Here is a 17,379-nt window from a genome sequence, read left to right as displayed (position 1 = left end):
GGGGGGGGGGGGGGGGGGGGGGGGGGGGGGGGGGGGGGGGGGGGGGGGGGGGGGGGGGGGGGGGGGGGGGGGGGGGGGGGGGGGGGGGGGGGGGGGGGGGGGTGGATCTTGCTGGTATCTTCAAGTAGTGGACTTGGACTACAGACATCAGTTGGTATTGTCAATGAGGACGTTGGGCCTCTAAGGAAGTGGACTGTAAGATCCCACATAAGTTGAAGAGAGGAACAAAACATTTATTATAAGGGTATAGAAACCTCTCTCTAACAAACGCGTTTTAAAACTATGAGGTTGACGACGCAGGTTATATGTTATTAAAATCATTGTTGTTGCTTACTCTTTTTACCTTATAATATTGCTTTCAATATATTTCATCGCCAATGTTTTTAAAAATATTTCTTGCAAACGTGACTTGAGGGTCAAGCACAAGCAGATATTGTCCGCGAAGTCTAAATTTCACACAATTAATTACGGAGTCAGAACAAGTGTCGTACAATCGTTATCTCATTGCTAGAGTACGATTGTAACACACTCCCCAGTATTGTTTTACGTTTAGGGTGGGCAGACGTGACGTGGTTGAAAACTTGTATGATTTTTGGCTTGGCGTTTAGCCTAATGCTACTAAACAAATTGTTGGAAGAGTCTGGCGGCAGAAAATGTTGAATATATATATATATATATATATATATTTATTTATTTATTTATCTAAATCCTTCATTTTCATCAATCAATTTAAACCATCATATTTTTTCAGCCTATTTAAAATCAATTTACATTATCTTAGTACAATTATTTTTCTGGCCAAATGCTAATTAAGCAGCTAGCAAAAATTATGACATTTATTTCCTAAATATGTTAGACAAAAATAGAAAGAGAATAAGCTGAAAATTCACTTATAGTAATTAAAAAATATATATTATAGTTAAATTTGATTTCAACAACTTTTGATAATTAATATATATAAAAGTTAATTAAAAAAACCCATTCAATTAAATAAATGAGACTAGATAAGTTTAAAGATTACAATTAAGAATAAAATATTGAAAAAATGTTGACTTCAAAATATATTTTTTCGCACGCTTGGTTCGCACGCTCGGTACTATCGTTTTTTATTTTATTTTTTTATTTTTTATAATTTAAAGGACCAAACTAACTTCACTTCCAGCTCTCGAACGTGAAAACACGCGCTGAAAAGCCGCGTTCTATTGGTTCAATTCGCCCAATTATTCAGCGTGACTTCACGCGCTTATTCGGGGACAGGTATAGCAGAGCTCACGAATTACGAACTAGGCAGTCAACAATAATGCATTTCTCTTCAGTATTGCACTGATCGCTTCAGTACCCCATCTTTATTCTCCATTTTCTTCGCCAGTCGAGTTCGCCGTCGCCTTCTCCGTCGTGTCTCCGTCGCCGTATCTCCACATACAATTCAAATGTTTACAGTTTCGCCGAGCAATCATTTATACTTACAGAAAGACTTAGTGTCTTCCAGACGGGGATTTTTCGCGGTCTCCGGCGCAAGGAGCAAGTTCTGTGTCCGGAAAGCTAGGGATTCACGATGTAGATCTTTGTTCGGCGGGAATGGATCGGTTGGACCGGTGATAAGCAGCCTGAAGAAAACTGTGGAAGCTGCTTCTCCATCGAAGAAAAGAGATGGCAATGAGTCTAAGATTTCTTCTTCTCTTTCTGGAGGAATCGAAGTCAGGGCGATGATAAAGATCAGGAAGAAGATGAAGGAGAAGTTGACAGAGAAGATCGATGATCAGTGGGAGTATTTTATCAATGGGATTGGCCAAGGAATATTGATTCGTCTAATTAGTGAAGAAATCGATCCTGGTTTGTGTTCGTCATGAATCAACTATTCATCTTTCTCTATTTGATTTTCCTCTTGGTTTTATGAGTTTTTATTTATTATTATATCTAGAAAGGATTCTGTTATGGCTATTATTGTTCATAAATGTGTGGTTACTACAATGAATTTAAAACTTTATTAATACTTCGATCCACAATATTGTGTCAAAAAATATATCCTCGTTTGAATTCGAGATTCGATCGAGGCCTCTTGATCCAATAGTTTGATCCATAATACGTGAAAGAAATTGATTTCTGAAATTGTTTGGAATTTTTGTTTTCTGCTTTTTGTCTTTTAATTTCTTGACTTGCATCTTGTTCTTTTCTGTTGCATATTTAATTTTTTAAAATCAGATATTTTCAATATAATATTTCGATTTAATACTCTACAGGAAACAAAAGCCAATGAAAAGGGCCAAAATTAACTTCTTATGGGAACTTTTTATAAAGCAAAGGTAAGAGCAAGAAAAATCGGTATGAACAAAACTTTATAGGGCAATATTTTATTCAGATTTAATTTTTGTTTTCTAAATCATTTGAGAATCAAAATAAAAAATGTAGGTTGATTGTTAAAAACCGAATAAAATTTTGTTTGTTAGAATTTTTTTTAGTTAACAATAGCTGAAATTTGTTCATCTCTGTTGGCTCCGATTAGCATTTGACATGATTGTTCCTCTAATTTATGGTGCCATTTTTGTGTCTTCCGGTCGATCTTTCCGCAACATTTTTCTTTGATTTGAATTCTCATTTATGAACATGATCGACTGAGTTTCCTCATAATTTTCGGTTTGCTGTTGTGCAGAAACCAATTCGGCAAGAAGCATAGAATCTTCTGTGAAAGGATGGTTGCCGAAACCTGTCAACGGTGTTCACGTTTTGGACTACGCTGCTAATTTCACAGTGCCGCGTGACTTCGGCAGTCTTGGGGCTGTTCTTATCACCAATCTTCACGCGAAAGAGTTCTATCTCATGGAAGTTGTAGTTCATGGCCTTGATGTTGACCCCGTTTACTTTCCGGCGAACACCTGGATTCATTCACGGAATGATAATTCGGATAGTAGAATTATCTTCAAAAATCACGTACAATCCAAGTTTTTATTTCGATTATCAATTCCTTTCTACTTTTGATTTTGTTGAATTTGAACTGCCCTATTCATGAGCCGCAAATTGAATCATACTGCTATTCGACAGGCCTACTTGCCATCACAAACGCCGCCGGGCCTTCGTGATCTTCGCAGCAAAGACTTGTCGAGCATTCGGGGCAATGGACGAGGTGAAAGGAAGCCATACGATAGAATTTATGACTATGATGTTTACAACGATTTGGGTAATCCTGATAAGAGTAAAGATCTTGCTAGGCCTGTTCTGGGTGTTGAAAATAGGCCTTATCCTCGCCGCTGTAGAACTGGTCGGCCTCCAAGTTCTTCAGGTATGATTGGGTACTTTTTTAGTTTATGGAGTTTAGGATAATTCTCTAACTGCAGAATCCAAATTTTGTGTTTTCTTGAATTGGCTTCCAAATAGATCCGCTTACTGAGAAACGAATTGAAAAGCCACATCCAGTTTATGTTCCTCGGGATGAAACTTTTGAGGAGATAAAGCAAAATACATTCTCTGCTGGGAGATTGAAGGCTCTGGTCCACAATCTTGTACCTTCTATTGCAGCTACATTGTCAAAATCAGACATATCCTTTAAGTGTTTTTCAGAAATTGATAAGTTGTATATCGATGGCGTTGTCTTGAACGATGAAAACCACCAAGAGAACTCTCAAAAGTTGTTTCTTAGCAATATTATGAAGCAAGTTGTTAACGCTGGTCAGACATTGTTGAAGTATGAGATCCCAGCTGTGATCAAAAGTACACTCGGTTTTCCCTTATATGTACTGTCAACAATCTTGAAATTACTGATACTATCCAATTAGAACTTTCAATGTTCTTGTGGCTTTGAACTTGCAGGTGATAGATTTTCTTGGCTGAGGGACAACGAGTTTGCACGACAGACTCTGGCTGGTGTCAACCCAGTAAACATCGAGTGTTTGAGGGTATGGAGGATTTTTCAGGCTTTTTGTTGTACAAAACAAATCTTTTAAGTTGTTATTGATTATGAGGTGTACATCTTAGGAATTTCCAATCCGCAGCAAACTTGACCCTAATGTTTATGGGCCTCCAGAATCAGCCATTACAAAAGAATTGATAGAGAAGGAGCTTTACAATGGCATGAGTTTAGAACAGGTATTGCTATCTGCATTTTGTTGCAGTCAATGAACAGCTATCCTTACATAATTGTAACTTTCCTCTTATTCTTTAATACAGGCTATAGAAGAAAAGAGATTATTTGTACTTGATTATCATGACATTCTTTTGCCATTTATCAAGAAGATCAACGCATTGCCAGGGAGAAAAGTCTATGCCTCTAGAACAGTGTTCTTCTATTCCCAGACTGGTATCTTGAGGCCTATCGCAATTGAGCTCACACTGCCTCCAACACCTTACTCAAAAACCAATAAACATGTGTACACTCATGGCCATGATGCTACAACCCATTGGATTTGGAAGCTAGCAAAAGCTCATGTGTGCTCTGTTGACGCCGGAATCCATCAACTTGTGAATCATTGGTATTTTATGCATTCTTTTTGTTCATAGCTACGTATGAGTTTTATATTTCGACTTGTTCTGATTACGAACTTCACCAGTATTTTAATGAGTTTTTGATCTGCATCATCCAGGTTAAGGACTCACGCAAGCATGGAGCCTTATATAATTGCAACTCATAGGCAACTGAGTTCCATGCACCCTATTTACAAGCTGCTTCATCCTCATATGCGCTACACACTGGAAATTAATGCATTGGCTCGTCAAAATCTTATAAATGGTGGGGGAATTATTGAGGCCAGTTTCCTTGGGGGTAAGTATTCCATGGAGCTAAGCTCTGCAGCATACAAGAACATGTGGCGATTTGACATGGAAGCATTACCGGCTGATCTTATTAGAAGGTAAAGGTTAAACACATACATTATTAATCTTCACATTTCCCAAGTCCCAACAAGACAATAGGCTAGATTCATGATGCTGTCATGTATCTCTTCGTTATTTCCCTGTTGTCTTTTGTAAGCCACTGAATAATTTAAGCTCGGCTTAAAACTTTTAGGGGTATGGCTGTGGAGGATCCTGCAATGCCAAATGGTGTGAGACTTGTAATTGAAGATTACCCATATGCAGCAGATGGTCTCCTTGTATGGTCAGCCATAAAAGAATGGGTAGAATCCTATGTTGAACACTTCTACTCGGAGCCAAATTCCGTCACAAACGATGTTGAACTCCAAGCTTGGTGGAGTGAGATTAAGAACAAAGGCCATCCTGAGAAACGAAATGAACCTTGGTGGCCTAAACTCAGTACTAAAGAGGACCTATCCGGCATACTCACAACAATGATTTGGGTGGCATCTGGACAGCATGCTGCAATAAACTTTGGGCAGTACCCTTTCGGAAGTTATGTGCCGAATCGTCCGACGCTAATGCGAAGGCTCATACCACAGGAGGGTGATCCCGATTATGAGAATTTTATCGCCAACCCCCAACGTAGTTTCCTATCTTCTTTGCCAACTAAACTTCAAGCAACAAAAGTGATGGCAGTTCAGGACACATTGTCAACTCATTCACCAGATGAGGAGTACTTGGGTCAAGTGAACCAAATACACAGCCACTGGATCGACGACAAAAGGGTGTTGGGGTTATTTACCAAGTTCTCATCAAGATTGGAGGAGATTGAAGAGATTATAAACAGTAGAAACAAGGATGCCCGTCTTAAAAACAGAAGTGGTGCAGGTGTTCCTCCATATGAGCTACTTCTCCCCACATCTGGTCCAGGGGTGACTGGTCGTGGAATCCCCAACAGCATATCTATCTAAAAAGAGTATTCAGATTTATGATCTGGGTTTTGTTTATCCAACTATATGCTTCCCTATGGTGCTTGGAATTCAGAGATATTTAGTTCATTATAAATTTGTAGATTGAGAGTAACATAATGATAATAAGAGGAGGATTTACACGCCATTAAACCTTTATCTCCTTAGTTAGAAGATAATAAATGTTCTATCTTGTTTTGAAACTTTCAGGTGAGGTGAATTAGTAAGACAAGGAATCTCTTATTAACAGGAGTCATTTCACCCCACCATCCTTCGCTGCAAAGCCAAGCCATGAAGACAAATGGAGATCATAACATGAACTCACAAAATGCATCCAAAATCATTGATTTCAAGATCAATTCACTAATTCAATTTGACAACTTTTTTAAAAAAAATTTATTCAGTCTTCCAAGATTATACAACACAATGAAGTTGTGTTTAATTTGAGTTGTGACAGTGAATCGGACAAGAAAACTGACAATCACGGGTTAGAGTTGCTTGGACTATTACAGAAGAGGGACAGAAGAACATGATAATACTGATGCCCATAATAATAATAATAATAATACTCTATAGAATATGATTTAAAAAGAGGCTTAACATGAAGGACAAATTCTAAATTTATTCTCTCAATATCAAGTTAGTTTCTCAAAGAAAAGGCAGTGGCTCATTGAGACGACCAATTATGTTTACGAAAATAAGATAGCATATGCAATTGGTGTGTCATTAATGAATTTCATCAAATTTACTAAACAGAACAACGCGAATAGAATAAGATTCCATAATCTGTATAGGAAACCTTTTCCATTGTAGATTGGGATAGCGTTTTCTTTACGCCAAACATATGGATCGTAGATTGGGTCCTTCGGAAAGGATTCACGGGTGCCTTCGTGTTGGTGTTAGAACTTAGAAGGAAAGTGAAAATACTGAATACAGAAGTTGTAGCAATAGTAACTTGTCAGATTTGATCAAACAAACAAATAAGACAGACTCTACGTGCAGCAGCAGCAGCAGCTAATATTCAATAGAGAAGATTCTAATAAAATATTCACCAACAAGGCAGCAAATACATATGCTACAAATCATTTTAATAAAGCCTTAATCTATAGCATCAGATCAATGATCAATTTACCATAACAAACAATTTGCATTCCCCAGCAACATTATATAACCAGTCGGTAATTTTTTTTTTACCACACCCGAGACGGGTCTGTAAAGCCAAAAAGTTTGGTTGGGGTAAGTCTAAATCCAATTTTCCACCCATAACGTCCGACAATATAATGATCTTAACTAAGGCAGACAGCCATGGCAAATTTCAACACTTCTAAGCCAACGGTTAACATGCATGCTTGTAAGAAAACCATCAAACTTAGGTTAAAAGAAGGCAAAATAACCTTTTCCAAACAGCACAGTCAGCTTAATAGTCTGGTTAACCATACTTTTCAGTATTACAGATCCAAATAACCTCTTCCAAACAGCACTTCAAAGAAGAGAACTGTCGAGAAAATACTTAGGAACTTGAAAAACATGCAAACAAAAACAAACTTTGCATTTAGTACCTCAAGTGTGCGAATCAACAACTAAGTTAATAACTTCAAGAGCAATGCAGGTGAAGCTCCTCAACCTGCTAGCTTTGATACTGCAGTCACATTTGCAGAAAAATCACGGGGACTGACAAAAGATGGAATCTTCTACACTAATTAAAAGAGAGTAATAAGTGACAAAAGTCAATCCATTTTACATTCAGTTGAAGAGTGGTGATACTTCTGAACAACAAGCTAATGCATACTAATTCTGTCAACACCCAAAAAACAACTTGAAGCTTGTTGTATCCATGTGGCCACAACCAAATAATTACATCAAGAGGCAGTATGCAACAGCAACGCCCATGCAGATCATAAACAAACATCTATTTCTTGACTAGTAGTAAAGATTATATAACCTACCCCAAAATGCATGTTCCTGTCCCTGCACTAACAGATGAAACACATCAGAAAAAACATCTGTTAGTCAAGAATTTCAATTATAACGATTGGTAACTTTAGATCAATAATTTGGTGGCTGGAAGATGATGGGTAGCTTGGTGCCACAGATAGATAGATACATGATCTTCAATGGCTTTCTTTTAGCATTGAAATTTTCCTCCATTAGCACCACCAATAATTGGAACTTTAACATACCCAGAGGAAATCGTCACTTAAATCACCAATAACCAAGCACTAATTAAGCACTAATTATATTTTGAAAGAACATCTCCATACAAAGAAGTTGGGAGCCATTCAGGGATTTCTTCTAAAACTATCAACAGTCCTAGCTACAGAACCCAGATAAAATAAACCAATGGGGGGAGAAGAACAAAATAAACCAGGCTTAAAAAGAAAGGCCTACTTGGTTGATCGAACAATTTAGCCTAAGCACTGTAGTTGAAATGACCAACACTACGAGATGAATTTTCCCAAAACATGCACACAACAAGATACTGATAAAGAAAGCTTCAAAACATAATCCTCATCCTTGTAAGGCCTTTGCATTAATTAATTACCTTTGAAAAACTATCGTAACTGTCAAATTCTTCATCAACGAGAAGCAAAGACCGCCCTCCCCTTCCCACCAACCATCTCTTGCAAACACAATTCAAATATTAAAAGGAGATAAATTTGAACTATGTAGGCAGTAAAAATCCAAGGAAATTTAATATTGCAAATAAAATTTATGGCCAACAGCCTAATTTTCAATAGGAATATGTTACAAAATTAGTTTCTGCTGAATCTGACTTTTTTTCAAGAAAACAACAATGTTCCACACCTTGCCATGCAAGCCGTGTCAATGAAGCATTTTCTATATGATGACCAGAGGAGAAAAGCTGCAATTGATCTTCTTGACAGAAGCAAAAAAAAAAAAAAAAATACATATCTTGAACCAAATAACCGTGAATGCCCTGCTAAAATAGCACTGGCAATCATCTGTCAAACACAATTCACAGCCCTCTTCCCTAACCTTAATCAGGTCCAATGGTCGAGTGATCAGAAAAATAACTTCAGGCAGCCTGAGCCAAATTACCAGATCCATTCTCTTAGCCAAACAAACCAGATGTGCCCAATTCCCCTTGCTGCAACTCCTTTCTGCGTTGTTCTTCTAAGGGATCTGGACTCTTCATTACTCTCCGCAAACGCCTACAGAGATGTAAATTAACATGTCTATTGTTTAGATTAAGTTTGACAAGAAGTTAAACCACAAACTCACAAGTCTTAACAGTTGCCATACCTGTCCTGAGCATGTTGAGCAGGAAAAGTAGGCATGAACTCTTTTGACTTTGGAAGAGGAACTTCTGAGAACCATTCATGATTAAGAGCGGCCTCAGCTGTAATTCTCTGCATTAAGACAACAAATCTTAGTAAATAACGAAATTTGATGAGGAAATCACGAGCAGCTGATCAGATAATTACCTTCTCAGGATCGTAAGTTAGAAGTTTGTTCAACAAATCAAATCCTGAATCAGAAAGAACTGGCGAACCGGTAAATGATGTCGCCGGGAATTTCTTACGCAATAAGTTGTACCTGAAAGGAACATGTCCGTGGTTAAAACGTACTATGAAAGAAAAGTAACTGGAAGGTCCCCAAATGAGGCCAGATAGCCAGACCAGAATCACCCAAAGCTGGAAGCCTGGGAAAACAGTGGAAAAAAAATAAGAAAAATGTGATAGATAAACACAGATTAAGTAACATCAACAATACTTACTGGTGCTTAACAAAGTTGACCCTTACTCCTGGAAGTTTGGAAAACCCAGGCCAAATTGTTTCATTGGGTGTGCCTAGAGTTCGAAATATCTGCGAGGTTTAAGGAAAGGGCATAAGCTTGCAAGCATAGCAACTATCGAGAATGTGCATTCACTGTAATATAATATATAATTTTACCTTGTCAAGCTGATCAACTTCAGTTTTTCCATTAAACAGTGGTTGCTTTGATAATAGTTCAGCCATAATACAGCCTAACGACCACATGTCAATAGCTGTTGAATACTGTCTTGTTCCCAATAGAAGTTCAGGTGCCCTGATAATATGCATGAACAAGTTAAAAAAATAAAACATAAAACATTCTTTTGTTTACCGGACAGCAAATTTTCCCAAGCCTTCTGCCATACATCTCTAACATACTCAGGTATATTAATGCCTCCAATGGTATAAAAGAGAATAGGAGAGCTGATGTTAGAATAGTCATGAATGCAAGAAAATGCAACTAACCTGTACCAAAGAGTAACAACCATATGTGTATATGTTTTCAAGGGGCTCCCATATTGCCGAGCTAATCCAAAATCGCAGATCTTCAGTTCTCCCTGATTATTCAAAAGTAAATTTGATGTCTTTAAGTCCCTATGAAGCACCCAATTATCGTGAAGGTATTTAACACCCTCCAGTAACTGAAGCATCAGACATTTTACTTCACTTTGACTATATGGCTGTTTTATTGTCTCCATGAGTGCTTTTAGGTCATGCTCCATGTACTCCATTACCATAAAAATGCTATCAAGACTACTGCCCACCACCACTTCTTTTACATCAACAATTGAAGGGTGATGAAAAGACAGGAGAATGTTTATTTCCCTCAAAGAAGTCATGGGAAAACCTTCTCGTTCCTTTTCCATTTTCACCTTCTTCAATGCAACTATTTCCCCCGACTTTTTGTCTCTAGCTCTATATACAACACCATAAGTTCCTTCGTCAATCTTGTTCAATCTTTCAAATTCATCAACACTTCTACAGCCTTGAAGCATATTTACACTTCGTTGGGGAGGAGGGACACTAGGCTCTGCTTCCTCGGGAGCTTCTGTCTCATCCTCAGAATCAGTATCTAACCGGCTACTGCTAGTATCCATTCTACGAATTTCATCACCAAGATCCGTGCCCTCATCTTTCTCAGAATCATTACCAAGGTAATGATTCGCACTTGATGATCGAGACCGATCACCACGTTCTGTCGATTCAGATGATCTTGTCCCTGCTTCAGAGCCTTGTCTCATTATCTCCCCAATCTCTGGAGTTAATGACTTTCTTTGTACTCTGATGCCTTCCAATGACTCAGAAATTGGTGTTGTCTTCCGCCTTTTAGGCATTTCTGCATCTAAAATTTCACCTTCATCTCCAGGAGAGTTATTACCAGCAGCCCATCTCGAGGATGAAATGTTTCTTGTTGGAACATAATCATCATCCCCAAAATTTTCTGCTTCAAGATCAGCCTGCCATGGTTTCCTAAGTGAATCAGAAGAAGGCATCATTGGTGAACCACTTGCGGGGAATTCATCTGATCCATGGCCCCCAACAGAAGGTTCAACAAGAGAGGAAGGTAGCAAGTACTCAGGATCACTACTCCTACCAGCCTCAGCAGGTATGGCTTCAAGAGTATCCAACATTGCGTTAGGAGATTCCCTCTTCTCCTTCGGTGAAGGCAGAGGTGAAGCTGTCACAGCCTTGGCGACCTTATTTCTTGTGGAAACAGTCTCTTCCTTTTCGTCTCTGTCCCAAACGATTGGTGAGAACTTCCTCTTCTTCTCTGGTGGAGAACGAATCCCATTCTCCACCACCTTTGCAGACTCGTTAATTTTAAATGGCAATCCGGACTCAGTGGCATCATCGGATCCACTCTCACTGGATAACTCACCCGGCTCCCTATCCATTGTCCTGACAAGCAAAACCTTTTGCTTCACTCCGTGAGAAACAATACCACCACCGCTGCTGCCAGAGTCACTTCTACTCGAAGATCGTAGATTACCATTACCCACTTCCCTCTCTCTGATGTCCTTTTGCCTGACCCTAATTCTGTCTCTAACATCCCGGCCTCGACTCTTATTGTTTTCAGGGTTACCGCTCCGCCCCCGTTCATATCCTTCTTTCCCATTCACAACGTCAACACTAGAATCCCGGTCCTTCACATCATAGTCACGATAACCCCCCATTCTCCCCGCTGCCATCGAAATACCAAACCCCACCCCGATGGTTCCCAAAGAAAACCCTAAATCCCCAATTTTTTCAATAAGAATATCCAGAAACCGGCCAGAAAAAATACGATTCGAAACCCTAAATCCAAAAAAAATTCAGATCGCGAATAGAATCGCGAAGTGAACAAAAAACGAAGTACAACCCATAAAAGACTCGTAAAATTTCAACGAATCTCGCAGTATAAACGAAAAGTCGAAGAGCGATTCGAGGTTGAGAAATATACCCTTCAAATCGATTGCGCGAACTAAAAATTGACCTAGAGGCTATTGAACCCTAGCCTCAACCTCTAATCTGGACAGTCGTATTGGATGAACAGCGGAATCAATCGAAGAGAAATCCTGCAAGCGAGCGAAGTCCTAGATGGACGCGCAGAGAACCCTAGTCAATCGAAGACGAAACGACCATGGAGTCAGATGGAGAAATGGGGAAAGTTGTGATTCCGAGTACACAATACACGTAACCACATTGACGGTCTGGTTCAGTTCATTTGGTGGCTTTATTTATTATATATTATTAATTTATTAATGGATCTACGAAATCGGATTTCAAATGTAAATTCATTTCATGAAATTTTAGCCGCGAAATTTTGTTTTTCAAAATAAAAAATCAGATTTTTAAAATTATTTTCAAATGCTTAATTAAAATTTATAATATTTTAGAAAATTAACTTATAAATAGTTAAGAATTGTTTTGAAAGGGCGAGGGAAAGTAAGTAATAAATAAATAAATAAATAAATATAAATATATAAATTGTGTAGTGAGTAAATATATATATTACAATTAATATTAAATTTGGGCCGGTTCCAATTTACTTGTAGAGTCCCTTCACCCCATTTAATTCATAAATTTTTTCATTTATTTGAATCGAACTCAACTTACATAAATTCATAATCTAACCCAAATCATAGTGGTTGAATTAGGTTATGACTATATTTTAAATTTAAACTAAAATTTAAATTTTAAAAATACATGATGCACGAATAAAAATAAAAATAAAAAGTTAATATATCCAAATTAATTTTTTTTTCTACTCTTTAAATTCGTGTATTTTTAATTATTCTATTATCTTAAATTTAGTCATTTAAATTATTTTTTTAAAATTAGTTTATAATAATAATAATTTTCAGATAAAAATAAATATAAATAAAAAGTTAATATCTCGAAATTAAAATATCTTTTTTTGTACTCTTTAAATTTATGTATTTTTAATTATTCTATATCTTAAATTTAGTCATTTAAATTATTTTTTTTAAAATTAGTTTATAATAATAATAATTTTCAAAAACAAATATATTTTGGCAATTTACCTTCATTTTTATTGGAATTTACGAGTGAATATAAAATATTTATAATAGACGGACTGTTTTTTTTGGAGTAATTTCGGATATAAGGGTAAGTCCAAGCAAAAACCAAGGGCAACCCGCCCAAACCAAGCAAGCTCAGCGACATCCAACCAAGGAGAGGAGGTGCGAGGTTGATGAAACTTGTTTACAAAAAAGCCGTGACTCGTACATTTATGAGTCTAAAGTGTGACTCAATAATCCAACTAAATTGAATTATCGAATCTAAATTATAAAGATGAACTCTATTTGAGTTATTGAGCTCATCAACCCAACTAATTCGTAATTTTAGATTTATCAAAAAGAAATTTTCGAACACAATTTATACACACTTCTGCTACCCCTAACTTTCAGTACCTCTAAATCCACTCTTATCGACATGAATTACAATAGCGATAAAGTTGGAGTGGTAGCTAATTTGTTAGGTTCCAAGGTCGATAAACATGGCAAGGGCTTAGCAAATGGTAGGTCTTGGGCGAACATCGATAAACAAAGGGAGGGCTTTTATGTTCTTTTTGAAGTTCAAAGTGGCAAAAGGTCGATGGATTCTAATTTTGAAGGATGATAGGCTAACGAGCTTTTATTTTTCTAGTATTTTATGCCTTAACGCCACCGCCACCGCCACCGTTACCAATTGTACTAAGACATTGATCATTAAACACTAATCTTTCAATTAAGAATATAATGTTTTAATTATTTGCATTATGCTTAGGTTAATCAGAACATTCATAAGATGCATTTTTTTCCTAACCCCACGTATTTATATAAACTAGGGATATGACCCCAATTTTGTTGGGTCGATCTTGGGCCCAACAAACAATGTAATCGAACCATTCGGTTTTATTTTTTTTTATCGAACCAATAATACGTACCCTAATCGGTTTGGCTCGGTTCGGTTCTTATTAGTTTGGTTTGGTCGGCTTTAATAAGCAGGGCTAGGTGGGGCGAGGGCGAGGGCTAGAGCTAGATACAGCAGCCGGCGACTACTCAATGGTGAGTGCTGCTACCAACAGAGAGAAGGTAGCTTGAAGGAAAAGGAGGAAGGCAAATGACCAGTGCGCCTCACATAATCAGCTTTCTCCGAAGTCTTTACGGCCTTTTCGTTCAGTTTGGCCTCTGCATTTGCTCGCTTCTCCTCCGCCATTCTTCTCGTGGCCGCAAGCTTATTCCTCAGCTTCTCCTCCGCTCGACTCTTCATTCTCTCCGCTTTCACCTGTCATCGGTAAATTTTGTTTCCACATTCAAATTCATTCATTATTTCTATCACCGATTTATGGAGTTTTTGCGCTTAATTACCTCCATTTTTCTCATCTCCGTCTCTGCTTTTCGCTTCTCGTGGTTTTCCCACGCTTGTATCTTCACTTCTTCGCGCTTAAATCTGCCATTGTTGGATGTTTGAATGGATGGGAGTGTAGATAATATGTAAGATTCTAGGACCAAATTTTTAGTTTAATTTGATTGAAAATTTCTCGGCGGATGAGAATCGTGGAGGAAGATTACCTGGCCATGTATTTGGCTCGTTCCGCTTCGTCCCAAGCCATTGCTCGAGTTTCTAGCGAGTTCATCTTCTTCGCTTCATCAGAATCCCGATTATGCTCAACTAATTTTCCGGCATTCGATTCTTCTCGACTTTGATTTGCGTTCGATTCCTCTCTGCCATCACTGGATTGAATCCTCGATTGAGAGATTTCAGTAGCTTGCTTCACTCGATCGTAACTCGCTGGAGTTGACGATCCGGACGATATAGGGCTACGCACTGCCGGTGTCGTGGCTCGAATCGGCGTCGCTGTTCTCGAAGGTTCTTGGCTCGCAATCGGAGTCATCTCTGTTCCCATATCCCTCACGCATATGGACCTTAAGCCCGGCGGCGCTGGATTCGCAATCTGTTTATTTATTCGCCAAATTGAATCCTCATAATCGACCTTTTTTGTTTCTTCTTCGTATGGATTCGCCATTGCAGAAACGGAGCATCCGCGTTGCTGTTGTTCTTCTTCTTCATCGTTGCTCGAATAGTCCTGCTCCTTCTGTGGCACCGGAGCTATAAGCCTCAAATCGTCTGCGTTCGAGTTTCTCGGCGTGGTTTTCACTGGATTCTTTTCTCCCCCTTTTGATAATCCAACAAGCCATTTTTGGGCGTCGTCCCATTTCGATGGCGTTGGTTTTCCTAACGCTGTACGGTGATGTGAAGCTCGTTTGCCTCCATTTCCTTTCTGAAACTCGAAGCTTATTGCGCTGCCCGAGAACTCCCGAATTGGCTCGTGATTGTAGCAGATTTTATCCTCAACAGGCTTCATTATCGGTCTCTTTTCTTAGCTAACTGCGCTTCTAATCTAGAAAACGTCTGCAAAATCTGCACAGGTTCCGATCTTCTGCTTAGATCTAAACCCTAATTTGAGATCCATTTTCTTTCCCCATAGTGAAGAAACAGAGCAAAAGGAGCAGAGGATTAGATACAGAATGGGTACTGAAAATTGAAGCTTCAAAAATGGAGTAAAGCTTCAAATGGCAATAATGTCAGGTGAGCTTGTATAGCTAAAGAAAGCAAATAGAGAGAAAGCGATTTCTCAAACGCCATGGGAGTTCGGGAAGTTGCAGAGTTGAAGTTGAAGAAGATAATGTTTTGAGATCCCCATTGAAGGTATTAAAAAAAAAAACAAACTGTATGGATCAATGGAAAATATGGTAAAAAAAAAAAGAAAATTAGTAGAATATTTTTGTGGAAATCAATGGAATTTTTATATACGGTTGTCCTAACGGTTACTAGTAGAAGATGGAAATATGGTTGACACGTGGACGGTGGAGATTGAGAACGTGTCAGTTGTTCAGAAGAGTGAAATTTGATAATTGAAGTTTAATGAGGTGGTGGGGGGAGTTCTGACCCTTTCACATGGCCGTGATGGGCCAAACTTACGAGATCTGAGCCGTACATTTCTTTTTGTAATTTTCTGGATTAAGAATTTATTAAATTACGATTTAACTAGATCTTTTACGGGAATAAGAGCGAATCAAATGATGCCACGTCGTATTATTGTCACGTTTCTGAGCTTAATGTAATTGGGCCGGACCAGAAATGGACCATATAGGTAATGGGCTTTGTTCGGAAACTGAAAGCCCAAATATGCATTGCATCGGTCCGACGCGACTATTTTGTTTATTTGTTTTGGTTATTAACTCCCATTTTATCTCATACTTTCATTTATTTGTTTTAAGGCGTGGAGTTATTGTCATTTTATATTTGTCTAAAAATAATTGGGATAAATTTTGTAAAAGAGACTTTGTAGTGTGAGAGATTGGCTACCGCACGTGGATGGAGGAGAATTTCTTCTCTCCAATCACGTAATTTGTATCACTTTGTTTAGTGTTTATTTGTGGGTGTGTGTGCAATCAATCTTGCTTCCACTACAACAATTGAGTATCAGAACATTTTAGTTGTGGCATTTGGGTACAAGTGGTATTACAACATTTAGATTATGGCATTAGAGTGCAACAAGTGATATCAAGTATTTTTTGTTGTGGCATTTCAGGATGAAGGCTGCCTAACATGAATACGGGTCCCATTCCCTCATACTCCCTACTGTATCAGAATTGACCAATTGTGTCGTTTTCTTATGAAGATTTCCTGCATGCTACTCTTAAGGTAGTGAAGGAATTCAAAACTTCTGTTATGGTATGCATTTTATGGTCTGCTGATATCATCAGTATTGAGTCAAGCAGCAATGAAGAACTTCATTGATGTTCAAGAAACTCAGCAATTATCAACATCACCAGAAACTCAGCAATTATCAATATCACCATCATGGTGGACTTCTGTCAGATGACCAACAAAGGAGAGATCCTAGTTCGGTTGGATGGAGCATGGAGCATATTGCTTGGAGAGTTAATTCAGGTATCTTTGAGGATCTGAGCATAGAACTGACACGTGTCTTTACTACTCTTTTGAAGTCAGATGTTTGATTATTATTTTCTATTCTTTGGGGGCTTTTACTTGAGGTCTCTCATAGAAAGTGCAATACCTTTTACCATTACCGTAGTTTATTGGGAACTTAGGAATCGTTGCAAAATGAAATGTACTCTATTCTTCGTAAAGATCATTAGTTATACGATTTGTAGACGTAATATCATTCTTAAATACACATACTATTGTGAACGATCGCTTCCACAATTTTCTGTTTGGAGAAAATTCTAACATGGCACTAATAGACCAAAAAGCTTGAAATTTCAATTAAATGGAGTAGGATAGATCAGTATATCATCGACTTATTGCGACCTGCCTAGAATGGTAATATATCTTA

At 38.1% G+C, this 17,379-nt stretch overlaps 3 protein-coding genes across 6 annotated transcripts; 1 reads left to right on the top strand and 2 right to left on the bottom strand.

The window, feature by feature from the left end:
* The first annotated feature begins 1,308 nt into the window (after window positions 1-1,308).
* Window positions 1,309-5,912, top strand: LOC111458293 (lipoxygenase 6, chloroplastic). Its single transcript, XM_023100843.1, has 9 exons — window positions 1,309-1,833; window positions 2,651-2,928; window positions 3,040-3,277; window positions 3,373-3,705; window positions 3,805-3,890; window positions 3,970-4,080; window positions 4,162-4,463; window positions 4,575-4,841; window positions 4,997-5,912. Exons 1-9 carry the CDS (start codon window positions 1,431-1,433, stop codon window positions 5,754-5,756), a joined length of 2,778 nt encoding a protein of 925 aa, XP_022956611.1. The 5' UTR covers window positions 1,309-1,430; the 3' UTR covers window positions 5,757-5,912.
* A 1,255-nt stretch (window positions 5,913-7,167) lies between these two features.
* LOC111458297 (cyclin-dependent kinase G-2-like) lies at window positions 7,168-12,231 on the bottom strand. Of its 4 annotated transcripts, none has more exons than XM_023100849.1 (7): window positions 9,996-12,231; window positions 9,669-9,804; window positions 9,493-9,581; window positions 9,200-9,311; window positions 9,018-9,124; window positions 8,296-8,926; window positions 7,168-7,441 (listed from the first exon to the last, which is right to left on the bottom strand). In XM_023100849.1, the coding sequence occupies exons 1-6, from the start codon at window positions 11,717-11,719 to the stop codon at window positions 8,827-8,829; spliced, it is 2,268 nt and encodes a 755-aa protein (XP_022956617.1). In that variant the 5' UTR covers window positions 11,720-12,231; the 3' UTR covers window positions 7,168-7,441; window positions 8,296-8,826. The 4 variants fall into 4 exon arrangements, with proteins under 4 accessions (XP_022956617.1, XP_022956618.1, XP_022956621.1 ...); XM_023100850.1 differs by having other exon boundaries at window positions 7,168-7,392; XM_023100853.1 differs by lacking the exon at window positions 7,168-7,441 and adding an exon at window positions 9,395-9,417 and having other exon boundaries at window positions 8,451-8,926; window positions 9,996-12,205.
* Window positions 12,232-13,930: 1,699 nt separating this feature from the next.
* On the bottom strand, window positions 13,931-15,761 carry LOC111458299 (uncharacterized protein At3g61260-like). The gene is made up of 3 exons (XM_023100854.1): window positions 14,588-15,761; window positions 14,384-14,465; window positions 13,931-14,300 (listed from the first exon to the last, which is right to left on the bottom strand). The coding sequence occupies exons 1-3, from the start codon at window positions 15,379-15,381 to the stop codon at window positions 14,091-14,093; spliced, it is 1,086 nt and encodes a 361-aa protein (XP_022956622.1). The 5' UTR covers window positions 15,382-15,761; the 3' UTR covers window positions 13,931-14,090.
* Between the last annotated feature and the right edge of the window lie 1,618 nt (window positions 15,762-17,379).

The sequence above is a fragment of the Cucurbita moschata genome, unplaced genomic scaffold (genome assembly GCF_002738365.1).
Source record: "Cucurbita moschata cultivar Rifu unplaced genomic scaffold, Cmos_1.0 Cmo_Scf00021, whole genome shotgun sequence".
Classification (NCBI taxonomy): domain Eukaryota; kingdom Viridiplantae; phylum Streptophyta; class Magnoliopsida; order Cucurbitales; family Cucurbitaceae; genus Cucurbita; species Cucurbita moschata.
Note: the sequence above shows the minus strand (reverse complement) of the source record. Positions and strands in the feature narration are given on the sequence as shown.